This window comes from Quercus lobata, chromosome 2, assembly GCF_001633185.2.
Source record: "Quercus lobata isolate SW786 chromosome 2, ValleyOak3.0 Primary Assembly, whole genome shotgun sequence".
Lineage (NCBI taxonomy): Eukaryota > Viridiplantae > Streptophyta > Magnoliopsida > Fagales > Fagaceae > Quercus > Quercus lobata.
The window spans coordinates 4,346,723-4,373,901 of record NC_044905.1 but is presented as its reverse complement, the minus strand read 5'-3'; the positions used below and the strand labels follow the sequence as shown (position 1 = coordinate 4,373,901).

Genomic DNA, 27,179 nt, shown 5'->3' with positions numbered 1-27,179 from the left:
TGGAAAGACTAAATCTTGTGGGTAATGGGTTTATATAAGAGTCAATGTACCCAAAATTGAAATACCAATAGGTTACTTAAATATTTCTGTCGGTTACAATTGAGGGAGTGGTTTATCAAAAATTGGGTATGGTTGGTGACTTGGTGGTCATGGTTTTTATTATATGATTGGAGTTTTCCTCTGTATATGTGTGTTGGTAGTACAAATAGGCTGACATTACTATAACTTTGCTTAAAAGAGGTGTGAATAGATAGACCTAAAGTCTTTCTTGGTATCTCTCTCCTCTCAGATTGTGCCCCCCCTAACTTTCTTTTCCGTCCATTTCCGTTCATATCTCAATCGTGGGCCTTTTATATTCTTTATATTCTGATCATATTCCTCTCTCTTTTCTTTTTTATTTTTCCCTTCTCTCTCACTCACCTTTCCAAGGTGGTTACTTTGTGCAATTTATATATATCTTTGTATTTTATGTGTTAATTTTAGGCCACAGAAATGAACTCCCATTCACCCATATGGATAGCTTATATAAGTAACCATAGCGTACAACTTATTTTTAACTATTATAGTACCATTAAGATAAGGGTGATGATTCCTCCATGCTCCACCAAAGAGAATATTAGAAATTTTTTTCTTGCTTTTGACAATGAAGAAAATTAGACAAACCTAAGTTTTAGCCCAAGGAAAAGGCCACAGCTCAGCATATAAAAAATATTAACTCCTTCAGGTGCTCTGTCATACATTTAAGATCAATCATTTACCAAGTTGAAAACAATTTTGCATATTTGACTCTTGTATTAGAGAAAAATACCTATAACCATTGGTAAACATAGCAAGGTAGTGGGCTGTCTTGACAAAAACAGAGTGAGCCACTCATACAAGGGGGTGAGGTGGCCTTTTATTCTTATATCTTTTTTTTTTTTTTTTTTTTTTTAAAAGTTGGGTGGTGTAGTGATTAAATGAATTTATTCCAAGGGAGCAAAACTCATGACTTCTCACCTGGCCTGCAAAATTGCAGGGATTGAAATGACCCACTTGTATTATAGGAGGTGAGAGCATATTGGAGAGGTGGTGGTGGTGGTGGTTGCATCTATGATAATGATCATGCACATGACAACTAGAAAGTACTTATTTAAAGCCATACACATGAAAGGGTGACAAGGAAGGTTTAATGGTAAAAGAATTATAATTACATACAGAATGATAAAAACTTTGGGAGGGGTCAAGATTGCCTCATAGAAACCACAACCACCTCTAGGAATCACAACATTTTATTTATTATTTTTTGAAATATATAATGTAGTTTTAATGACCTCCGCTCTATAATGATTATTTTATATTATCAAGTTAAGAAGGCATTCGATTTTTAATCTAGAATCGATAAAAATCACAACATTGATATACTCAAAATTCTGTCCTTACTCCAAATAGCAAAATGAAATCACAACATTGGGCCTACAAAATTGCAGGGATTGAAATGTGACCCATTTTTATTAGGAGGTGTGAGCATATGAGAGAGGTGGTGGTTGCACCTATGGTAATGATCATGCACATGACAACTAATATTTACTTATTTTAAGCATACACATGAAAGGGTTACAAGGAAGATTTAATGTTAAAAAAATTATAATCACATAAGAAAGATAAAAACCTCAGAGTCAAGATTCTCAAAAAGTCTATGAACATAAACTTTACCCCACATTTGCCATAACTTATATATGTGTCAAACCTTGGTTACTTTACTTTTCACCAAGTATAGTGAAACACAACTTCCGGTAGAAATCAGAACATAAATAGTTAAATACACTCAAAATTCTCTCTACTCCAAAATAGCAAAAAGGATGAACTTTCTAATTTCTTTAAAGGAACCAGCCCACCAGGACATTAATAAGACACTACTTCACGCATGAGAGAAAAGCAAAGCGAAAGTGTACCCAGACAAAGTCAAACAGGACGAGCGGTAAATATAGATATGTTTATTTAACACGCACAGCTTTTTATAATGGGAACTAAAAATTTTCAAAAAATAATTCACTGTACTAGTACTACTTGTCAGCTTTTAAAAGCTCATCCAACATGCCACGCAAAATCATATTCATTGCTTCTTAATTGCAATTACTGAACTTACCAAACAACCCCGTGGTCTTTTTGGATTATCATTACTATACGACGAACCAAAACGTGGTGCTACGAAGGTCAAGCATAGCAGCCAAGAAGGCACAAATCTATTCACCAAATAATAAAGACATCATTACTTTGAAGGTACCTTTAAAAGCCACCAAATTAACAGAAGGGGGAAGATTGAAATGGACAGGAAACTTAATCGTAGGCCTCCCTTATTTCCCATCTGGGAAAAACTTATTCCATTGACAATAAGTTCACACAATCGGTATTTGAAAAAGTTAAGAGCCTTGAGAGTTGAGACAAACATTTCATCAACCACCATTCAAGAATAGTCTCTTTTATTTTTATTTTTTTTCTGGGTAAATTTGGACACGGCAAGCGTGCTCCTAGTCCTATAGGAAGGCTATGTTAGCCTTGAAGGTGCACCTAATGCTAGAAAAGAGGGGCTCTAGGAGCCAAACATAAACAAATCACAAGTCAAAAATTGTAGGCATTGGCATCAGATTTTAAAAATATATATATATATATCATATTCATCTTAAGCATGTAGCATAAACTACAAACTCCCAATACAAGACAAATTTTGGGAGCATTCGATTTTATGATCACATTAACCACAACAGCAGAAGTGACATCTCTACACTAATCTTCTCAATGTCACAGAAAGAAGAAAAATACATGTCCTAAAACTGTACACATTAAATGTCAAACTGATAGATATTCCTTTTCTTTTAATAATTTGAGAATTAGGGAGAGAGGCTTTGAATCCTAAAATGTCTCTGTTAAAAACACTAGAAGATGTCAATTGAGATTTCACGAGTTGTCATAGAAAAAACTAATTTTCCAATACTTCCCAAAAACAGACTACTAAGGCTGTGTTTGTTTTGGGTGAAAATCACTTCCGGAAATGCTTTTCCGTATTTACGAGTGTTTGGTTGCGCATGAAAAATGCATTTTCCGGAAATGCATTTCAGTTGTCCTGTGATGAGTGTAAATTGATTTCCGTTTTTATTTTACCTTCAAATACTATTTTCTGAAAAACAGAGAGAGAGCTAAGTGACAGGGAGAGAGGAAGAAGAGCCCGCGCGCTGAGAGAGAGGGAGAGAGAGAGAGAGGAAGAACCCAGAAAACCCAGAAGAGCCCGACTTCGACAAACCCAGAAACCAATTCCGACGAACCCAGAAAACCCAAGACCGAGCTCGTTCGTCGCGCCGATCGCACCACCGGTGAGATCGTCGCACCCCAGCACCGATCCACCCAAAACCGATCATTCTTGTCGCACCCCAAAACCGATCGTCCTCGACCTAGATTCGTCGTCTCCGATTGCGATCTCGCCTTTGCGCCGATCACGATCGCAGCACCGCACCGTGCGATCTCGCCTTCGCCTCCGCCGCGCGATCTTGCCTCTCGTCGAACCCAGTCGCAACTGGATTATGAATTTTTTTTCCTGGGTTTTATTTGTGTTTCTGGATTGAGAAATGAAATTATATATTTGTTTGGCAGCTGAGAAAATGTGAGAAAATATGAGCAATAAGTAGAAAATGTGTTTTCTATGGTATTTTCAACAACACAACCAAACACCAGAAAATATTTTTCACAACATTTTTTGAAATGAAACCAAACACTTAAAAATATTTTTCTTTCTTGAAAATAGCATTTCCGGAAAATAAGTATTTTCCGGAAAATATTTTACATGAAACAAACACACCCTAAGTAGTGAGTAAATTGTCGCTGGTCTTGAAATGTTGAGATTTCACAACTAATACTCTCCTGGGAGTTCCCAAAAAGACTACCAAATACAGTGTTGCTAGACATTCCTGATAAAGTTACTGCATTAAATTTCTCTACCACTTCAACCAGACAAGAAGCCAAATGTTCATGAGCATACTTCCCAACCATACAAAACATCATAACATACCAAGAACCAAATTATCTCTTGCAAATTTCAGATGTTAACAAAAATAGGGTTCAGAATTCAGGTTGCAACTATTACCATTTAACCTTTGCGAAAGTTCTACACACAGCACTAAAAGACAAAACCAATTGAGTGGTACAAATGCACAAATCTCATACCAAGACATTGCATCAAGCAAATCAAATAAGCCAGTTTCACAATTTCTATTAAAGATATGCTCCTCTAGCATCACATATTATAAAGCACTATTCCATTCACTAGTCAACTTAGAGACTATGAACCAGATCATACACAATTCTGTGATCCCAAACTTACTACAATCAATTATGCAATCAAGTTCATCATTTACTAATATAACAGTTTCATAAAGCTATTCAAGAAGAAACGAGAACGGTAACACTAGAAAGCACAGAATTTATAATAGCTCAATCACTTTGGCAATAGTTGAAAAAGAGATAAGCTAAAGGAAAAGAGGCCTTGCAACAGGAAGGCTTTGGAGAGGTAGTGGAAACTTCTAATTTTGCCACGAAAGCAATTGGAGTGAAAATGAACTCCACTCCAGCATCACAGGAACAAGCACAGCATGATCAAGCCAAGTGTAGCAGCCGATACTTATATAACCCACGTTGGATTTCCATCGTCAAATATATATACATAATAATCTTTTTCAGTAGTCCTCTGGAGAAAAATAGCCTTCTATCAGGCAAAAGAACAAATCTGCATGCCAGACCAAAAGAAAAAAACAAAAACAAAAAATTGCTGAATGTTTCTTCAAATGGGATGGGAAAAAAGAAATTACAAGTCAATAACATGGTAACTACCTTACAATGCAAAGCGATCCAGCCGTGACATCTCTCTCAACTTCAAAACTGACACATGCCAACTTCATCTAATGTTTCTCAAGAGGCTTTCAATATTTAAAACGCTTCTCATTTTTTTCTGGGGTACATAAACCTGTTCTGAAAACAAGGTGATTCCAGCAATAGCCTGAGCATCAGGATTAGTATTCACATATATCTTTAAAACCAACTGCTTCAATGTCTCTAATGAATTGTCAGTCCATGAGATCGTTCAACTCAATGAAATCTTCATCTACAATGGAAGATAATTGCCGGTCAGTCAGACCTTCAACAAACATCGAACCACTTCCAGGAAGCCCAGTCGAGCTCACCTGCACACCAACCACAACACAAAAAGGGATATAACCAACATGAAAAGAAAAACACTTGTATTTATAAAAGAATGTGAACTTAACATGCCAAAAAACTAAATAAATCTTATATATACCAACTTCTTTTTTGGTACAACTAAATAGATTTTTTATTTTATTTTACAAGTGGCTCAGTAGAAATCTCAAATTACCACTGTTTTTTTACGCACTCCACCTTCAAAAGTGGAACAAACATTAGTAAAATATATTTCACCGTTACTTGAAAAGTTGATAGTAGATGTAATCAAGATTGTAATTTGTAAGGTGATACCAAGTGGGACCTTAACCACTAAACATAAGTTGGTGATACTAGATATGTATTTGAAGATGGAAAAGAGATATTAGACAGAAAAGCCTAAGAATTAGATGGTGACATTTGAAGGAAGAGAAAACAAGATGTTTTCAAAGATAAAATAACCAAAGAAGCCAAATTGGATCAAGACAAAAATATTAATAAGATCTGGAATGAAATTGCTAGTTATGTTAAAAAAGTGATAAAGAAGTATTTGGAGAATTAAAAGATGTGGGTGACTGACTATGGAGACTTGGTGATGGCATGAAAAAGTTCAAGCAGCTGTTAGATTAAAGAGGAGTTAAATGCCTACCTAGAAGAAATAAGATGAGGAATGAAATTACTAGTTTTTTCTGACATTGCTGGGCTGTACTTTAACAGGCTTTCTCCTGATAAATTTGCTGTTCCTCAGTCTTTGAATGAATTCCATAGGTTTACCCACAAAAAATAAGTAGGAAAATACATTCAGGAAAATGTTTTCAACAAAAAGAAACAGTCTTGGTTTAGTAAAAGTAGAAACAAAGATGAAGGGGTTGTAAGACATGATTGTCAACAGATACCAAACAATGAGCTTCTGATACTGTGGATCACAAGGATGGAAAGATTAAAAATGATGTGAATCATAGAAAAGGAGCAAGATGGATGAAGTGGAGAAGCACGTCAATGGTATTTTGTGATTGTAGAATAACTATTAAGTTAAAGGGTATATTTTATAAGATTGCTATAAGACCAACTATACTCGATGCATCTAAATGTTGGGTTGTTAAGAAACATGCCCACAAATGAGTGTAGTTGAAATGGAAATGTTAAGATAGATAAATGGGAAAATTAGCTTAAAGTTGATAGAGGGTTGCTTGAGATGAGCGGCCCCTTATGGATCAAAAGATAAGGGAGAGTTGCTTGAGATGGTTTGATCATGTGCAAAGAAGAGCAATTAATGAACTAGTGAGGAAAACTGAGCTAATTCGAGTCGAGGGAAGGCAAAAATGTAGAGGAGAGCCTAAAATAAAATTAATATGAGTAGAAAAAAAAATGGCATGTCCATTAAGGAGGTAACATAGAGTATGACTTTGGATATGATAGACTAGTGGAAAAGAATACATGTGGTTGACCCCGATTAATTTGCTAAAGATCCATAGCCAAGCCCAACATTTTAGGACTAAGGCTAAATTGTTGTTGTCGTCATTGTCTTTTGGCCCACTCTAGACAACAAAGGATTCACTAGAAAATTTTAAGAGTAACAAATGCAAAAAGAAACAAAGGTGGACTAAGGAAAAAATATCAAAGGTTACAAAGAACATAGTTCAAAAATAGTTCAAACTTCAAATCCCATGTTAAAAAATCGGACAGGCCCGATATGCTGTCTCTATCTGTGGAAGTATCTAAAACTTATATAGTTGACTACACCTCGCTTTTCACGCACAATCATCACATAAATATCAGTAGAATGTGGGATGGCAAGAAAATATATTTCTGTCATCATGTTAGCAAGTTGTCATTTTGAACAGTTGACACCAAATGTGGTGATGCAAATAATAAAGGTCCTCAAACAAAATTTTAAGAAATTTAGAAATAAAAGTAAATTTTAGCCCTGAACAAACTTGCAGGAAGTTGCTAAAGGAATAGCCGGTAATTGGTGGCAGGGGTAAAATTGTGGAAAATGTAAGTGGAAGAAATTCTTGACATTATGCAGTAAACATGGCTAAAAAAAATAACATAATCCTAAAGTGTAAGTTATATGTGCAGCCAATGAACATAGAATCCAACATAAAATATCAAAATGACAAGAAAATATTAGTAAAATAAACCATTACATAGTGAACTGAAGATATGCTTTAGCACCAAATATTATATACAGAGCATATGGATAAGAGTCATGTTTAGATATGTTACCGGCTCCCTTGGCCGCATGACCGAAGGAAATGGAAGACTGGCAACAGAAACAGGCCCAGTCATGATCCGATCCTCTAACTCACTAACCAATTGCGTTGGATATCTTGGTATTTCATTATTTCCGTCAACAGAGTTATCACCTTGAATTTTAGCTTCGACAGTATCAGGTGTGAAGTACCCATCATGCTGAATGCCAATGTGACGCACTGCCGAAATACTCTCTTCAGCACAAGAACTTAACCCATTGTCCGAGATGCTATTTCCAGCACGAGATTTAGAGAATACTCGACATACAACAAAAGAAGCCTGCAGATGGATAAACACATAAGGTCTAACAAGAAACATAAGAAAAACCAATAACACTAACCCCCACTTCTGTCCACCTTGATTTTGCAAAACTCAATCTAAAAAAGAAGAAATTAAGAAAACCATCATTATCCACAGATGAGAACAAATAATAATTAAATCACTACATAGGAAACACGAAAACAAACAATGCCTCATTGATTGGAAGACTTGACAAGTAAAAGCCATTCATTGATCAATGCTTCATGACATATATGGTCAAGGCCATACATTGATCAAAATGTTCCCAGATAGGTCAACCAAGAAATTACCAACACTATTCCTTACCTGGTCAATCTTAAACAAACAAGTTCCAGAGAGGTTGCAAATAAATATAAAGTTACAGGGTTTAAAGAATAAGCAGAGACAGAACAGAATAAAAATTCTCTCTTCTAATAAATATGCATCACCCAAACAGAGCAGGAAATTGTTGGTGCATGTTTGAAGTTAGATTTCATATGCAAGGTTTAGGGACTTGTCTACATGGCTCAGCGAAGGTATCTCATGCATCCCACATATACATCATTCCTCTCAAAGCATGTAGGTCTCACATAGTTGTGGGGTCCACACAGTGCGACAAGGCAGATGCATATATTGTATGCATGAGATAATTATTGTTAAGGGGGGCTAAACAAAGTGAATGAATTATTTCACTAAAGAAAACAGAGGCACATAAATAAGTGATTAACCAGTTCTCCCTGATTTCTAAATTGTCCAAATTATCCACCATAAACTGTTTCATGATTTTGAGAGCACCTTATATATGATCCATTTTTTTTTCCCTAATGAAAAAACAGTAAGCAAATAGCCATTAAAAGAAACCAACCAATGGTATTACATCATGACCCTACACAAAGCATAGCTTTCTCTTATTATCAATTATGGAATAGAATAGTAGCACTTATCTGTACTTTCGCTTTAAGGAATAATGACAACATGAAAACAAACCTCCTAACCTTTTCAACAAGTCACTTTTCATAAACCCAAACTCAACAATTCCAGCATCCACCACTTATCCACAAAAACAAATAAACAAAAACAAAAACCGAACTTTCACACCAGATTACTATAATTGGCATCAAATATCAAATTTAGCAATATCAAACTCTATAAATTAAGAAAACAAGATTGTTATTTTTTACCTTAGGATGATTAGCAAGAGCATACTCATACAAAACCCAACTGGTCCTGAACGCAGTCTCAGGTGAATTCCCCAAATAAAAAACGAAGCTTTTTCTGGACCCCACCTGGACCCTCCCACAGGGTCCCACCACGTCTCTCACCTTTCCGTTTCTCTTCCAATACCCATTCTTCGTTTTCCTTCTGCTCCTAATTCTACTACTGCTACTCGTGCAACAGTAACAGTACCAGTGCCTTTTCCTTCCTCCGAAACCGTACGAAAAGCACGTATCGTCCGGTAGCTCAAATGGGTCGTAATCGAAAAGGTTCAGCTCCCTGATCAAATCGTAACCGTTGAAAAAATTCTCATCCGGGTTCGGGTCCGGGTCACGGTTTTTGTTCGCGAGGTAGTAAGAGACGAGTTCTTGTTGAGATGGGTGGAATCGACAACCTGGTGGGAGTGAAAACGACGTCGTGGGTTTCAGTTTCTGAGTAGTAGGAATAGGATCTCCCATTGAAAATGAATTGGAGAGAAACTGAGAGAGAGAAAGAGAGAGACAGAGAGAGAGGGATAGGGTTTTAAGGTTTCGGAGAAATGAGAAATGGTGGGGAGGGAGGGGTTTATGTGTTTGTTTACGATGAAAGCGTGTATGCGAAGCTACTATGTATGTATACGAGGTTTGTTTTTGTTGCGACCATGTGGTACCAAAAGTGCATGTTTTCTTCGCTTGTGAGCGGTTCATCTGTTGCGTTTTTATGGGTGCACAGAGTTTGAGTACACGTGGCGAAATATCAGATGGGTTGGATTGGGAAGAGGTGGTGCTTATGTGGAGGATTTTTAGTGGTTCAATGATGGGTGAGACATGGACTTTTTGTACCCTTTTGTGGAACCAAGAGAATGAGTTGTTGCCCAATGCCTAGGTGGTGTTCGGTGAGTGTTTTCAAACAACAATTTTCAATTTTTAAACAACATTTCACGCATTTTATATACTTTTTCACCCATATGTATTTTTACAAAATATTTTAAACAATAATTTTTAATTTTTAAACAGCCTCGGTTGAGTTTTTTTTTTTTTTAATGATAAACCTAGCGGTTGAGTTTGATTGGCTGTGATTGTGAAAGGCTGACATGGACATAGATGGACTGGCTTTTATTTAATTTAAGACAACATCAATGCTTTACGATTTATTTAGAAAGGAGGCATAATTTAATTTTTTTAATTTCTTTAAAAATCACCAGTTGTTTCAGATTTTTATATATATAAAAAAATCTTTAAAGATTACTTAACTAGATTATAAAAAATAAAAATAAAAATAAAAACTAGACTATAAAAAGAAAAAAAAAAGATTACTTACATAATCCTATTAGGTTATTCAGCAAAAACTAATAATAAAAAAAAAAACTATTAGGGTTATCTTATCAAAAAAAAAAACTATTAGGGTTATTAGAGCCACAATTTGTATTATACATCAATAATTATAATATGTCAATCCAACTATGTAAAAAATATGAAAAAAAAAAGCTTTTAAAAATTACTCTTAAAATAAATAAACACACACAAGAGAGGGAATAAAGCTATTCAACAAAAATTAAAAATTAAAACTTATAAGTGTTATTAGTGCCATAATTTGTACTGTACTATACATCAATTATAATATGTCAATTTAACCATATAAAAAATATGAAAAATACTATGTTAATAAACTTATTGGTTAACAAAACCAAAGAAAACCCAACAATGGGATGCAGAGAGGGAGGGGAAAAAACTGCACAGCTGTTTTTGTTCTTTGGCTTTTGTTCTTATATAAGGCAACTAGCTTTGCTTCTATTAATGGCTTTTCTTGGGTTTTGCTTTGAACTTGCTTGAATTGGATCTTGTTTGTCTTGCATAAAATATATATGTAGCTGCCAAGGTCTAGAATTTGTGTTTTTAAACTTCGGATTTAGACATTTTAGTTTTGTTTAGAGGAGGGACCAAAATGGGGTTCCAAAAGGGACTATAATATTATTGATTAAATTTTATTAATGAGTCACATGACAAAATTATAGCCTACAATTTATTGAACTTGCATTGGGTCATGACACGTCTTTGTGTAGAGCATTGATTTTGTCCCTTAACCATGCATACAAATGTTCTTTGGTTTTTGTCCCTATGTTCAGGGGGCTAAACTTGGGCATCAAGCCATCAAGCAAAGCCTACCGTATATGTGGCTACCTTTGTCTTGGGTTTAGTTTAGCTTGAGCTTGCTTTAATTTGGCATTGGCTGTCGTGCATACAATATCTGAATAGTTGCAAAGGTCTAGAATTTGTGTTTTTGAACTTTGATTTGGGCATTTAAAGTCTTTTAGGCGAGGGACCAAAACGGGTTACCAATGGGGACTTCCATCTCCATCTCATATTAATTATTAAATTAAAAATATAAGAGCATTTGCATTATACAATGCAAAATATAAAAAAAAAAAAATATATATATATATATATATATATATCAATTTTACACAACTAAATTCCAAAATCATTCACATCAGTTAAGTTAAAACTGTGTAAATTGAGTAATTCTTAGGTACTCCCGAATTATAGTAAAATGGTGTTCTCTCTTTTTACATTTATGGTAGGGTCTACTCATTAAATTCATGATGGATCTACCACGAATGTGAGAGGAGAGAGCCCCACTTCACTATATTCTGGGAGTATTTATGAATTCTTTGTGTAAATTAGCAAAGTTGCTACAGTAATTATATAAATTTATACTGACACTATTTACTTTGCATTTAGTTTTTTATTTTTTTATTTACATATCTCGATGATGAAGGAAAAAAGTGGATAATAGTTGTTATGAGTAAAGAAAGAGAAATAATTTTAAAAAAAAATCAAGAAAATTGATATTTTAATGTAATATAGTGTAAAATAGATTATATAATGTATGGTGTTTTGAGAAATGAGTATGTACTCGAATCAAATAGTTTTGTATTAATTTGGTGCTATGCTTAAGTTCGATTTGTAAATTTGTTGTTATTTTACGTTGATAATCTTATAAAGTTGTTGTTCTTATGCTTATCTCTCTTTTTTTATTATTGTAAGGATCGGATTTGAGTCCCTATCCCAAAAGACGGATAGACTTAGGCCTAAAAAACCTAAAATAATGAATTTGTAGAGAGTGAATAGCAAAACTGAGCCAAAATGAGTTGAACAACAAATAATGTAGATTCAAATGACAATAACAGGAAGATAGATTGATTTAAACTAAAATAGATCGTCCTCGGCACAGTCCGAGGAGATCAGTTCTTATATATTTCTCACAAGTTTGATTACAAATTTGATTCCTGATTGCTATAGTGTTTCTCTCTTGATTTTTCCTCCTTTTGTCTTAGGGTCTTCTCTCTAATTTATACTACCTCTTTCTTCTCACCTTTACCCTACATGTAGATAGTAGATTGTTAATGTTGATCCTTGTCATGTCAGCACCCTTCTGAAGTCTTTAGAAGTAGTTGTAAGGCTGAAAAATACTGTTTAGAGATCACTTCCTCATTAATGCAACCAGAGAGTTAGTTACAGAGTATTCAATACGGTAGCAGTAGCTTTCTCTTAGATATTTCTAAACTTCCAACATTCCTATATGTTCATAATGCACGTCCCTATCAGTGGAATTTCTTAGAAGGTCACCTTGAATGATAGGATATACATTTGATTTGTGCTTTGTCTATTCGAGGATATACTCCTCCTCGGACCACCTTCCCTTACCTTTCCATTTGCATTTTGCTTATGGGACTCTAAGCTTAACACCCTCACTACTGTTTATTCGTCCTCGAACTAACCAACATCCTCGACCAAGGTTCAAGACCCAATATACAATTTTAGGCCCTTATTCGTACAATTATTATTTTTTTTAGATTGTCCAATACATGGGTCCAACCCGATCCACGTGGGTTGGGTTGGACCCCTATGATGGGTTGTGTTGGATTGAGTTTTTTTCAACCCGACCATTGTGAGTTAAATTGAAAAATTCCCTCAACTTGACCTATGCACACCCGTACTCTAGTATGACTTTTCAACTTACAAATATAATTTAAGTTAAGTTTTTAGAAAATTAGATTGATAATAATACTTTTTAAAGACTTTCAAGGAAACACTTTCCTTGAAATTGTTTTTATGGAATTGGAAACATTGAATTTAAGAAGGAAAAGATGGTGTTTAATTTATTTATTTATGTTAAAGCTATTGGAAATCAAAATTTGTAAAGCACTAAATGAAATTTCTTTTAAATTGATACATTGACTATAACCAAATACAATCCATGGGAGGAAAATATGAGCCAAATTTAGTCATTGAGACATGGTGATGGTATGATAGTACATTCTTAGGGCATCCATATCAGTTCGTGCAAAAAATTTCTTTATGTGTGTGTTTAGGTTAGCTGAAATTTATGAGGAGTGTAAAATCATTTGAAGGGAAAACAAAAGGGTAAATTCATTTACACTCCATTTATTTTTAGTTCGACTGTGTTTTTCGGTCCATCAAACACGCTGTCGAGTGTAAAATATTTTCCTTATTTTGTTTTCACTTGAAACAAACATAGCCTAAATCACTAGGAGATGCGAATTGAGCTGCAAGTCTTTTAACAATGCTCGACTCTTCAAGGAGAAGATTCATCCATCCAAGTCATACGTGCTAAAGTTTTTTTTTTTTTTTTTTTTCATTTTTGGGCCCGTTTGGTAATGTTTTTCTAATAACGTTATTTATATTTTTTGAAAATACGTGTAAGTGAAAAAGTATGTGAAAATACGTATAATATTATTTCAATACTGAAAACTGAACAACAGTAACAAACGGGCTATTTGTTTCCATAATGGCATAATTAAAACGTAGGTTTTTTTGTCAACAAGTGCCTAAAAGCATCAATATTTAACAATTCAGTTTTTTAGAGTATTAATGCTCCAATAAAAATCAAACAATCACAGCTTCTTTTCGATATTTAACGGCATAATTAACCTTAAATTAAAAATAAAAAAAAAATTTGTTCACCCTATGTGGCCATTCCAATCATTTTATAATACATGTACAAAAATACCAAAAAAAGAAAAGAAAAGGAAAACGGAGCAAGATCCATAGCTTGGTGTGTTTGCCTCTTTCCACGTCGTTATTAATTTTTGGTATGGTAGGAAATTGGCTTCTCATATATGTTTTTCTAAACTAGTTAAAAGATTGATTTTTACATGAAAAACTTTTACCTTTGCGTACGCAACTTGAATCTCAATCTTACTGACCTCATGAAATTCTTTTTATTTATTTATTTATTTATAACTTTTTACTTTCTTAACTTTTCTCTCACATCATGGTAAAATTCCAAGAAACCAAGATCCAGGAGAGAGAGGTTTCGGTTTGTGTTTGTGCTCCTGCAGCAACAGTAAACGAGGATCATTTCCAAAAACTATGTTCAGCAAAACACCAAACGTTCCTCGCAGCAAGCACGCAGTTTGTTCAAATTACTATCCATCGCTGCGTTCAGTTTCTCACACCATGTAAGCAGCTACATCTCCATGGTAATCTCTTGTCACCACACCCACACGGCCACACCCACCTGAGCACAATCAAAATCAACCTTGTACCCATTAAAGGGCTGTCCATTTTGCTTGCCCCGGTAAAATTGTAGATAGTATTTATTATTATATAGTATATCTGTTTCTCAATTTTGTGATTACAATGATTGTGATAGTTGATGCAATGGGTTTTTGGGTGATCCCATGTATAATGAAATCTTTCCTGTGGCCATTTTTTATGGGAAAAATTAACAGACGCTCTGAGGGCACCCGTTATGGAAAAAGAAGCTAACATTTTTTTATATTTTCCGTTAAATGGTTTATTAACAAATGTCCTTAGGGATCCTTTTTTGATAAGCAACTCAATTTGGTTGAGGTTGGCTTGACTGCCTAATCTATAGCTATTTATGCCACGGGATAGCACAAATTGGGTGCATTGTGATTGTTACTACATCAAGTCAATAATTGTTGCATGATTTTTTAATAGCTTAGGATTTTGGAGTGATTGGTTATTAAAAAGTAAATTGACAAGTTGTATTCTTCATTACCTCGTATATAGAGAATGGGGATTCTACACTGTATAAGGCGCTTATGTTATGTTAGTCTGCTATTATATGTTGTTATATTCCATTTTCAAAGTGGGAAAGTTTGTGTGAAGGGTCTACATTGTTAAAGATACACTTTGAATTGCCGAATGTTAATGTGAACAAGATCACTAAAATCCATAATGTAAGAAATTAGGATTCACTTGACAATTCTTAAAAAAGAAGCCAGTTGTTCCTTTTCTTTTTTCCTATGCTATGATACAGAACAGGATAGAAATGGAGTATGTTTGTTGCTAATGCTGATATATTCATATTTTATTATACGCCAATTTCAGAGTGGAAGAGCTCATAAGAAGGGAGTCTAATTGGTTAAAGATAAATGTGTGAGTGGTGATGTGACCCAAGTATTGAAATCCAGAATGTTTGAAGTTTAAGTTTCACTTAGAGATTCTCAAAGAAGCTTGCTGTTTTCAGATTTTTGTTCTGTGCTACGGTTGATATAAGTTGAAGGCCTAATTTTACAAGGCGGGGCTTTAATCTTCCACATGGTATATAATTAGGTAGCTGCTATTATTTCCTTCCTCACTAGAGAAAGATTTGGTTTGGTCATCTGCAGGGTGGAGCTTTGGAAACTAGTGGGACAAAGAGATGGCATGTACAATCCATTGTTCATGTTTTATAAATCCATAATTTTAAATCACTATTCACTGTAATTTGGTAAATACTCAAAAACGCTAAAGAACTTTTCAGTTAAAGATTTACATTGCAAAAATTCTGCTACTAAAGCTCTACCTCCTAATAGCAATGTCAAACTCGCACAAATCTACAATATGTAACTGCTATTTTACACCAAAACAGGAGTATGTGACATGTTCTGCAGATGAATATCAAGTACTCTTTTTATTTAGATATTTTTCTAATAACATCATATGCTTTGCATATTAATTGCTGATATTACCAATATATTCTTGCATTTTGATGCCATTAGAATCAAAGCACAGGTTAACTGCAATGCTTAGACACTTACAAATATCTATTGCTTTCTTTCCCCACAAATGACAGATTTGGCTTGGTCTTCTGCAGGGTAGACCTTTAGAAACTAGTGGAGCTGGTGGGGCAAGGAGACAGCATCCATGAACTCCTCATCAGACTCAAGAGCACTCATTGAATCTGGCTGAAGGCACACCTCCAAATCAATGCTTCCTCCTCCTTCATAACCCGGGTATGATGACACCTTTCCATCAAACTTGTTTGCATACCCACTGCGAAGTGCCACTGCTTTCCCCATTCCAAATTCATTCCCATACATGTTGAACCTGGGAGAACTACCCATCATTACACTGTATTTATCAAAAAACTTAGTAAGTTGATAAACAATAGGAGACTGCAGCCAGGTATCAACCCAGTCACGCACAACCTGGTCAGTGTGGTTGACCACAGCCTCGTGCAACTTCAATGCTGCCCACCCAAGATTATGTTCGAGCAATTCACCAGCTGTGGTTACTCTCAATGCGTGAAGCGAGTTCCCAAAGTAATCATTAGACAAGGATGGCTCCATTCTCGACCTGTTATTGGTGGCCAAATTGCAGTTTGTTATCTGATCATATGGTAGACGACGCACACGCGTAATGCACCTCCAAACAAGTGCAGACAAGGACTGAAAGGAGGAGATTTTGTTGGTGTTGGATTCTGCATTGGCTTTTGCTTTGAGTTTTGCTATGGATTCAGATGAGAAGTGGAACATTCTTTCTCTAAGTTTTGGTGCTTCAAATCTGGAAATGAACTCATCTTGGTGTGTGAAAGGGAGATTGATGATTGGATTAACACCATCAGGAAACCATCGCTTGTGGATTGGTGGGCGTGTGATAGAAATATTATTTCCTTGTGCCTGAAAGATCTCAGACCAAGTGTTAAAGAAATGCCAATAAGAGGTTCCATCGCCAAGGCAGTGGTTCATGGAACAGCCTATCAAGATACCATCTTTTAGTTCTGTCACTTGAATGGAAAGCAAAGGCCTGGTATGGCCATCATAGTTGACCGCCCTGTCATGATCAAAAAAGGATTGAACGATTGATGGTACATCAATTGGAGAAAGGATATCAGATATTGTCGTGTCTAGATCTGCATAGATGAATTTAGCTCCAGGACTGTTGCAGCAGTCAACAAAAATCAAGCTTGAAGGTGGGTTTTCATTTTTTTGTGTCACAAGGCGGCCTGCAAGTGGGTAGAAATGGACAAGGGTGACAGAGAGGGAATGTTTAAGCCTGTCCAAGAGAGTTTTGATGAAGTTTTCTTGGGAATTTTCTGTTGGAGGTTTGGTAAAAAGAAGGCCCTTCTGGATATAGTTTGCAGAGAGCATGGCAAGATCCCATGGTGTAAGGTAGAAGGGCCTCTTTGACTCTTCTAAAGCATCCTGTGGTTTGATAAAGCTCTCTGAGATGTATCTGATTTTGGGAGGATTAGTAGACATCAGAAATTGGTCACAGAATTGTTTGAAGGAGGCTAGAGGGCTAATTGATACTGTTCAAACTCCTGAATTTTGAATAGCTACTCTGGTTTTATGTACTTGAGAATTAGCAGATGTTTTCCAGTTATGCATTATTAAATTCTGATTTTTTTAAAAATATTTATATCTACACACAAAAAATACTGTTTTGGATGATTTCTCTTTATCTAAATCCTATTGCAATAATAAGAAATTTTTTTAGCAAAGAAATTTAGAAATCAAATCCCTCTTAACTATCAAATTATTTATTAAAAAAATAATAAAAAAATGAATCCATTGGGGTTGGTAGTAAAAGCTGCACTCTAATCTAATATTAGAAATATATTTTAATATGCCCACTTGTGCGGTTGTGCCGAACGCATAAGATGTATATATTGTAGTCCTATAAATGGAGACAAAGTTAAGAGATTTTTTATTTTATTTTATTTATTTTGGTGCTAAACATTGACCATATCGTAAATTACAAATATTCATCGAACTATTCATTGTAATAAATAATTTTAGTGATTATCAAAAACAAAAAAAAATTGTTACACTTTGATCTCCATACAATGTCTATGACTAAGATGTTCTTGAAAGAAGAGAAGTAGAGAACTTATCTACATCCCCATTCATCACTCTTTCTCTCTCTGTGTCTCAGACTTCCACTAACAAGTCTCACTAGATTATTTTCCTTCTTAATAGTCTTTATGCCAGAAACGAAATCCAAGGACCGCATTAATAAGCTATGAAAAAAAGAATAAGACAGGACCACATTAATAACGTTCAGCTGTCAATACCAAAGTTGTAACTTTGTTTGGATACGGTGGAAGAGGTAGTATCAGTGCTTATCTATGCAGGTGGAGATTCTTCGGCCCAAATCTTACAAGTGCCTTAAAAAATAATACTAAGGGTTTAGAAAAATTTTGATATTGTTTTAATGAAAAATTTAAAAATTTGTGTAAAAAATTAATTACTTTTTTCTATTGGTATCCGTTAACTTTTTTCCATAATAATAATAAGGATAAAATACAGTTAATCTTCATGAGGTTTGAGTTAATGTCAATTAGGTTCAAGACTATTCAAAACTAACCAATTCAGTCCATAATCACCGTGAAAAAAGATGAGAAAATGAGTAACAGTTTAGGGATCAAGTTAGGTTTATGGATGAAGATCTTAATAATAATAACAACAATGGAAAACTGAAATTTTGGACAGAAATTGAAATAGCAAAAACCAAATGCATCAGCTTTAGTTCATCGGCCAAGTGATCCACTCAGGACTCAGGAGTAGAGACTAGAAGAGGTTCCTGTGACAAAAACTCTAGCAATAATAAACGAGTATCACCTACCAAAATTATGTGCTACATTTTCCATGGTAATCTCTAATCACCCCTCCCACACCCACATTCAACTTAACATACCCCTTTCTTGCATCCAACGCAATTAAAATAAACCTTGTGTCCATTTTGATTGCTCTGCTACAAGTGGAGATAGTATTTTGGATTATATACTATATTTGTTTCTCAATTATGTGACAACAATGCCCAAGATTATGATAGCTAATGCAATAGGTTCTTGATCCCCTGTCTGGCCACTAGTTGAAAAACAAACACAAGGAAATGCTGTAAGAGAGACTGTTCATTTTGGGGCATATTAATCACCATGAAAAAGATTAGCAGACATAGTGGGAGAAATGGTAAGATAGGCCTATGCCCAACTACAAGACTTTGGTTGAGCATCAATGGAGATTAAGTAAAATGCGATGGTATAAAATCAACAAGTGGGAGCATATTAAGCTTAAGTACAAAAGCAAAAAGCTCCTTAAAATGCATCACCATTTGAAAAGTATCAAACCAACAAAAATAGTACAAAACGGGGATGCTATACTGTATAAGGCGCAAAGCTTGTGTTATGTTAGTCAGCTTCATGGTTAAAGATACACTTTGAATTGCTCAATGTTGATGTGAACTAGATTTTCTAAAATCCAGAATGTAAAAAGTTAAGATTCAGTTCACAATTCTTAAAAGAAGCCAATGCTATGATACAGACGAGATAGAAACTAAAAAGTTTATTTATTGCTTAGGTTGAATTGTTCATATTTTGTTACATGCAATTTTCAGAATGGAAGAGCTCATAAGAAGGGGGTCTAAATGGTTAAAGATAAATGAGTGAGCAGTAACATGACCCAAGTATTGGAAATAAAATATGTATGAAGTTGAGTTTCACTTGAGATTCTCAAATAAGCCTACTGTTTTTAGCTTTTTTTTTTTTTTTTTGTGCTACGGGTGATGTAATCTGAGGGACTAATTTTAAAAGAGTAGAGCTTTAATCTTTCATTTGCTATATTAGTAGCTACTATTTTACACTTAAACAATACCTATTGCATGAGTATGTAGCATGTCATATAACATATTTGATACAGTCTGCAGATGAATATCACATATTTGATACATACTCCTTCCTCACAAAAGAAAGATTTGGCTTGTTCGTCTGAATGGTATAGAGCATTGGATACTAGGGCAGCTGGTGGGACAGAGAGACAGCATCCATGAACTCCTTATCAGACTCAAGAGAGCTCATTGAATCTGGTGGAAGGCACACCTCCAAATCAATGCTTCCTCCTCCTTCGTAACCTGGGTATGAGGACACTTTCCCATCAAACTTGTTTGCATACCCACTGCGAAGTGCCACTGCTTTCCCCATTCCAAATTCATTCCCATACATGTTGAACCTGGGTGAACTCCCCATCATTACACTGTATGGATCAAAAAGCCGAGCAGGTTGGAAAACAATTGGAGACTGCAGCCAGGTATCAACCGAGTCACGCACAACTTTGTCAGTGTGGTTGACCACAGCCTCGTGCAACTTCCATGCCACCCACCCAAGATTGTGTTCAAGCAATTCACCAGCTGTCGTTACTCCTCCCACTACGGAAGCCAAGTTCCCAAAGTAATCATCAGATAAGGATGGCTCCATTCTTGACCTGTTATTGGTGGCCAACCTGCAATGTGTTATCTGGTCATGTGGTAGACAACGCGCACGCGTTATGCACCTCCAGGCAAGTGCAGACAAGGATTGAAAGGAAGAGATCTTGTTGGTATTGGATTCTGCATTGGCTTTTGCTTTGAGTTTTGCTATGGATTCGGAAGAGAAGTGGAACATTCTTTCTCTAAGTTTTGGTGCTTCACCTCTGGAAATGAACTCATCTTGGTGTGAGAAAGGGAGGTTGATAATCGGACTAACACCATCAGGAAACCATCGCCTGTGGATTGGTGGGCGTGTGATAGAAATGCTGTTTCCCTGTACCTGAAAGATCTCAGACCAAGTGTTAAAGAAATGCCAATAAGAGGTTCCATCGCCAAGGCAGTGGTTCATGGAACAGCCTATAAAGATACCATCTTTTAGTTCTGTCACTTGAATGGAAAGCAAAGGCCTGGTATGGCCATCATAGTTGACCGCCCTGTCATGATCAAAAAAGGATTGAACGATTGATGGTACATCAATGGGAGAAAGGATATCAGATATTGTCATGTCTAGATCTGCATGGATGAATTTAGCTCCAGGGCTGTTACTGCAATCAACAAAAATAAAGCTTGAAGGTGGGTTTTCATTTTTTTGTGTCACAAGGCGGCCTGCAAGTGGGTAGAAATGGACAAGGGTTACAGAGAGGGAATGCTGAAGCCTGTCCAAGAGAGTTTTGATGAAGTCTTCTTGGGCATTTGCTGTTGGTGGTTTGTTGTAAAGAAGACCCTTCTGGATATAGTGTGCAGAGAGCATGATAAGATCCCATGGTGAGAGGTAGAAGGGCCTCTTTGATTCTTCTGAAGCATACTGTGGTTTGATAAAGCTCTCTGAGATGTATCGGATTTTTGGAGGATTAGTAGACATTAGAAATTGGTCACGGAATTGTTTCAAGGAAGCTAAAGGGAAGTGATTCTCTTCAATCTACTGAGTTTTGAATAGCTACTTTGGTTTATAAAGTTGAAGATTTGCAGATGTTTGACTCTAGCTCTCCCATTTATTTTCCGTTAAGCATTATTAAATTCTAATACTCTTTTTTTGATCTGATTAAATTCTAATACTCTTTGTACATATATACATACACACACGAAATACAATAAGATTTAAATCTGTCTATTTTAGGAAGATTTATTTCTACCCAAGTCCTTAATGGGTAATAAGAAATATTATTAATTAAGTTAATGGGAATCAATTTCTCCCCTCCCCATTTTGTTTATCTTATCCATATCTATCCAAAAAAAGAAAAAGAAAAAAAAGGAATGAATTGGGATAATATTACAAGCTACAGCTAGTATTTCCCCCCGGTGCTGATATATATTGTATAATGTATATAATCGAATTATAATTATATATTGTTACCCAAAAAAAAAAAAAATTTATATTAAAGCATTAGTCAAATGAGGCAGCCATGAACTTGACTAAGAAACAATATGTAATTGCAACGTCAAAGCCGACAAATAGTCATATACTTTTCTTTGTTTTTGGTTTCTTGACTTTCTTCCCATCCCTTTCATTAGCCCGCCATTATTTATTTTAAGGTATGTGTTTGAATTGCGCGTTTGCGGAGGTATTGTGCATATTAGATTCCTTCAGTAATTCAAAATAGTAAGTTATGCATGTTTTCAAACAATTAAGAAAAGTAGCATCTCGAGTTTTTAAAACTCGAGATCCATATTAGAACTCGAGTGCTAAAGACTCGCGTTCTGAGTGGGAAAATGCCACATAGATCTCGAGTCTTTAAGACTCGAGTTTTATTCAAAAAATTTCACCTATAGTGGCGTTTTTAAGCCTTACAGTGACGTTTTAAAGCCCTATAGCGGCGTTTTCCTGCAAAAAATTTTTGTAAGTGCCAGGTTTAGGGTGCCCTATAGTGGCGTTTTTAATACCTATAGTGACGTTTTAAAGCCATATAGCGGCGTTTTTTGCAATTTATGGAAATCAAGTCTATAAAACTCGATTTTCAGCGCAATTTTTTTTTTCAAAATCGAGACTTAAAAACTCGAGTTTCAAGATGAAACTCGAGTTTTAGATACTCGAGATGTTATTTTTCAAAATTGTTTTAAAATATAACAATTAACTAAATTTTTTAATATTTATTGTTATTTTAAAAAAAAATTCCGCGTTTGCGCGTCCACGTTTTCCTCTCTTCTTCTTCTTCTTTTTTTTTTTTTTTTTTTTTTTTTTTTTTTTTTTTTTCAAGCCATAGTTGTTGACCAAGTTTTCTATGAACAGTATTTTCGTGCACGGTTTATGGACCCATAAATTACACTTTTTAGCAACTTTTTCATTAAAAATAGGTCTCACAGCACTATTTACACATTTAAAAATTATTTCGCTACAGTGTTTTCAGTTTGAGTTTTCAGTTTGAGTTTTTAGTTTTCAATTGTATCCAAATGGACCCTTAATCTCCTCTCACCACAGCTGCTAGTGAAACTGTTTGAAGGTTTACAAATTTTTGATAGAAGTAAAGAGGTAAAGGGCATGTGACAAATTTCAAATTACTATAAATCATCCCTGAGTCCTGACATCCATAACATGTCTACTATGTGCCTCGCTACCAGCAACATTTTTGACAATTTGGTGGTAGGTACCAATATCATTTTTATTTTTTATTTTTATTTTATTTTATATATATGTATATTATCAAGGGCCATTCTCGATTAGTCCAAATTGCCTTGTTAACTCATCAAGTAAAACATCTCAAATTTTGGGGAAAAAAAGTTTAATTACCTCTGTTTTACTCTTAACAATTGTCCTAGTCTTTAATATTTTCAAATGTTTATTTTATTCTTTATACTCATTTGTGGGTTTCAGTTAGCTCAATTGATAAAGTTTTTGATAGTTGAATAAGAAATCTGAAATTCAATTCCCGTCTACATAAAAAATTGACTTGTGTTAAAACTCTTTATAAAAAAATAAATGTGTCAATTCTAAAAAAAAAAAGTGTGTCAATAAGTATGCGTTTGGATCATGTCTGCGTAGATCACATTTACGTTTTTGGTTTTTTTTTTTTTTTTTTGGACCACCCTCCCCCTTATTTTAGGCACTGACCTATTTTGGTCTCGAGAAAGACTGAAGTCTTTCCTGGCGAGGTGATGGCTCACCATTTAACTAGCCGAAAAAAGAGGACTGTGATGACAGCGTGTACAATGACGATCTTCTAGCCACGGCGCCCTGACTCGATTCCTGATGGCATAGTTGGTAGCTTTTTGTGGTACGAATATTATGTCATACTGTGAGAGCAGTATCGCTACTTTTGCGAGTCAAGCGTTTAGCTAGTGTCATTTTCCTTTGGCTTCTTCCCCTAGAAAAGAGAGAGTAGAGTGCCCTAAGGACAAGGACCCAGGGCCAACTCAAGGAAAGCTAAAGCTCATTGAAAATGAAGAAAGCGTTTGGTTAGCTTCAAGCTAGCCAGATCCGAGGAGAAAGGGGACAGATAATATAAGATCTTTGGCCATCTTTTCATCTGCATCTTAGGCTACTCCTTCTTCTTAATTGAATATCCCATCGAGTAAAGGAATGACCTACTTTAGGGAGAAATCCAGCCATAGAGCACTCTGCGCTTTCGTCCCGAAACTCCCCCACCAAAAGAGTGATTCTCCATTGTGGAGCCTTCCCGGTCAATAAGTTGGTGCACCTTCGCTCCATTCTTTTGGAATGGTATGCGGTCCGTTTTCATAACTACTCGGGTAATCTCCCTTTGTTCTTGTTCCAAAGCGTGTTCCCTTGCATGTAACACTGTTCATGGGACATAAACAATGTATTAAGACAAATGAATAATGTTTTTTGTGTGAACAATAACTCGAAAATTATTTTTTTTTTATTTTTTTTTTTTCAGTTTTCAGTAAAATAAGCGGCATCTAAACGCACCCTAAGTTTCTATTAACTGTTGGATGAAAAAAAAAAAGGTGACATCGCAAATGGAAGGAGATTGGCTCAAATGACCAAGAATGTTTACTCAAACGAGATATGTTTTTCAGTCTTTTCTTATAGTTTATTTTGAGTTGGGAATCTTGAGATTATTAGAGAATGTGGAAATAACAAAGTTGCAGAAAAATTGCTTGACTATGCAAGGAGGAGATTCCTCCTGCAACAATTAACAAGGATCACATTCCAAGATTATGTGCTGAAGACCCAAATCTTTACCAAAAGACAATGCCATCCTCGCAGCCACAATGCAGCAGCTACATCTCCATGGTGATCTCTAATCACCACACCTAGTCCACCCACCTGAGCACGCCCTTTGCATACCACTATCAAAATTAACCTTGTACACGTTAAAAGGTGAGGCTATCCATTTTGCTTGCTCCAATACAATTGGATATAGTATATGATAAGTAAAGTGATGTGATATTCGTCATCTATATCTATATCAATATATGTATATATATATATATATTTAAAAGTTGAAGCGTATTGTGGGTTCCAGTTTGTTTAATTGGTAAAGTCTCTGATGATTGTATAAGAGATCTGGGGTTCAATTCCCGTCTACACCAAAAATTGATTAGTGTCTTGGTCTGATGATAAAGAGCTATTATCAGGAGCGGACGCCAATTCTCATCTCCTCTATCTGTTGTAACTTCTTCCATTTATTAGGTATGATATGACAAATATATATATACTATGTCATCATTTATTTTCTTATTTTATTTTTTATTTTTAGATTTACTGGTTGACATTTATTGAGCATCTCCTTAAATTCAGGTGTTACCCTATCTCCAATTCTATCATGTGTATTTCCATTAACCCAAACTCTTCAAATGCCACTATTATATTATACCCGTTTGGATTCAACTGAATGTGGTGTTTACGTTTTGCGTTTTCAGACTTTTTTTTTCCCTGCGCGTGAACAGTAATATCACATGATTTTACTATACAGGGAACCAAAAACACTGTTCATGCATTGTTCATGGGTTCCACGACACTATTCACACATTTAAAAATTATTTTGCTACATGTTTTCAGTTTTCAGTTTCAGCAAAAATAAGTTCAATCCAAACGGACCCATAGAATTCTGATAGTCACAAATAGATTACAACCTCCTCACCTCCTCTATCACTTGTAACTAGGGATGGCAATTTTTCCCCGCCCCGCTTAACCCGCCCCTCCCCGCTTCGCCCTGCGCAGGTTTTCCCTGCCCCGCAAAGGCGTTGGGTGGGGATAGGGCAAGATTTTAGCCCCGCACCACGGGGCGAGGCGGGGATGGGTTTAGACTTTTTAGACCCACCCTGCCCCGCCCCTCCCCGTCCTGCCCTGTGTTACTAAAGGTTATAATTGTAAACTTTTCATATTCTAAAACCCTACTATTTAAACAAACATATTAATATTAGCATATTTTATTCCACCCAATGTGATTCTCTGCCTTTATTTTGTTATGTGTTATACTATGAGATTTTTATTTATTTATTTATTTATTTATTTTTAATGATTGTCTTGTTAAACACTTGGATATATTATTCAATTTTTAGAAAAAATTGATTTGATTTGATGGGATAAATTTAGTTGTAATTTCAAGTATATTTTTATTAATGAAATAGGTTTCATTAAAAAAATTGTACTAGTTGTAGGGTAAATTAACAAAAAGTAGAGTTTTACAGGGTGGGGCGGGGCTTCGTGGGGCCCCAAGGGGCGGGGATGGGGTGAGAAAGTATTCCCCGTCATGCAAGACGGGGCGGGAATGGGGCAAGACAAAACCATGTGGGGCGGGGACGAAGACGCCATCCTTCGGCCCCGCCCCGCCCCATTGCCATCCCTAGTTGTAACTTCTTCCATTTATTAGATATGATATGACAAATAACACCATGTGGCAAACAATTATGGAAACATGTCAATATTTTTAGCATGTGTCAACAATATGCACTATAAGTTCCACCATTATAATTAATATCCACTATAAACTTAAATACTCCATCAATTTTTTTCCTTTTTTTTTTTTTTCCAATAGATTTTTTTAAGTAACCCAAAAGTCATGTTTTACCATAACTAAATCACCCCTAACAAAATCTATGCTTCTTAAGAAAAAAACAAAACCACTCTTTCCTCCCTTTTTTAAAATTTTTTTTTTCCTTTTTTCGGTTCCCCCCCCCCCCTCACTCCTAAAACACAAATCTAATTATATATTATGAAATTTGGATTTAAAACAATTTATGTTTTTTTTTGCCCTTCCATAAACCTAAAGATCTATGCTCTCTTTCGTCTTTTTTTTTTTTTTTTCATTATCCTATTACCATAATATCTATACTCTCTTTCCTCTTCTTTCATTTTCTTATTACCATGTATAATGACTCTTATTGTTCCAATTAAGCATATCTCTACACCTCTCTCTCTCTCTCTCAGCATATGAACTGATATTACCTTTTATTTTTTTGTTTCCATTAGAATGTTAAGCTACCAGTATTTTTCTTTATCATTTTCATTCAGCATTTATTCATACTTCCTATTGCATTGCCATGATAGACTCCATTTATATTATGGTTTGATGTTATACAACCTTTCATATGTTGATATATGATTGTTACCAAAAAAATTAATAAATCTTTTACATCCTTTCCTCTTCTTTCGATAAAACAGTCAAAAACTTCAACTCTATACATTTGTTATATTTGGATTGTCTCTTTCATTCTCTCTAATACATTTTTCTACCACCGCCGCCCCCCCCCCCCTAAAAAAAAAATAATTCTCTAATACATGAA

General features: G+C 35.3%; 3 protein-coding genes across 5 annotated transcripts; all 3 read right to left on the bottom strand.

The window, feature by feature from the left end:
* Nucleotides 1-4,236: 4,236 nt before the first annotated feature.
* On the bottom strand, nucleotides 4,237-9,563 carry LOC115974158 (protein CUP-SHAPED COTYLEDON 3-like). Of its 3 annotated transcripts, none has more exons than XM_031094377.1 (5): nucleotides 8,919-9,563; nucleotides 7,815-7,835; nucleotides 7,432-7,737; nucleotides 4,858-5,207; nucleotides 4,237-4,753 (listed from the first exon to the last, which is right to left on the bottom strand). In XM_031094377.1, the coding sequence occupies exons 1-4, from the start codon at nucleotides 9,408-9,410 to the stop codon at nucleotides 5,091-5,093; spliced, it is 936 nt and encodes a 311-aa protein (XP_030950237.1). In that variant the 5' UTR covers nucleotides 9,411-9,563; the 3' UTR covers nucleotides 4,237-4,753; nucleotides 4,858-5,090. The 3 variants fall into 3 exon arrangements, with proteins under 3 accessions (XP_030950237.1, XP_030950238.1, XP_030950239.1); XM_031094378.1 differs by having other exon boundaries at nucleotides 4,863-5,207; XM_031094379.1 differs by lacking the exon at nucleotides 7,815-7,835 and having other exon boundaries at nucleotides 8,919-9,561.
* A 6,295-nt stretch (nucleotides 9,564-15,858) lies between these two features.
* Nucleotides 15,859-17,615, bottom strand: LOC115974157 (uncharacterized acetyltransferase At3g50280-like). Its single transcript, XM_031094376.1, has one exon. The coding sequence runs from the start codon at nucleotides 17,447-17,449 to the stop codon at nucleotides 16,079-16,081; it is 1,371 nt and encodes a 456-aa protein (XP_030950236.1). The 5' UTR covers nucleotides 17,450-17,615; the 3' UTR covers nucleotides 15,859-16,078.
* A 2,152-nt stretch (nucleotides 17,616-19,767) lies between these two features.
* On the bottom strand, nucleotides 19,768-21,514 carry LOC115974156 (protein ENHANCED PSEUDOMONAS SUSCEPTIBILITY 1-like). Its single transcript, XM_031094375.1, has one exon. It carries the CDS (start codon nucleotides 21,352-21,354, stop codon nucleotides 19,981-19,983), a length of 1,374 nt encoding a protein of 457 aa, XP_030950235.1. The 5' UTR covers nucleotides 21,355-21,514; the 3' UTR covers nucleotides 19,768-19,980.
* Between the last annotated feature and the right edge of the window lie 5,665 nt (nucleotides 21,515-27,179).

Bases quoted from the DNA above. Each gene is read 5' to 3' on its own strand.
- LOC115974158 (XM_031094377.1), bottom strand. From the start codon at position 9,410: ATGGGAGATCCTATTCCTACTACTCAGAAACTGAAACCCACGACGTCG. The intron at 7,836-8,918 runs GTAAAAAATAAC...CTTCTTTTTTAG, and splicing joins CTCTTGCTAATCATCCTAAG to ATTGAGTTTTGCAAAATCAA. The intron at 5,208-7,431 runs GTAACATATCTA...GTTGGTGTGCAG, and splicing joins TCATGCGGCCAAGGGAGCCG to GTGAGCTCGACTGGGCTTCC.
- LOC115974157 (XM_031094376.1), bottom strand. From the start codon at position 17,449: ATGTCTACTAATCCTCCCAAAATCAGATACATCTCAGAGAGCTTTATC.
- LOC115974156 (XM_031094375.1), bottom strand. From the start codon at position 21,354: ATGTCTACTAATCCTCCAAAAATCCGATACATCTCAGAGAGCTTTATC.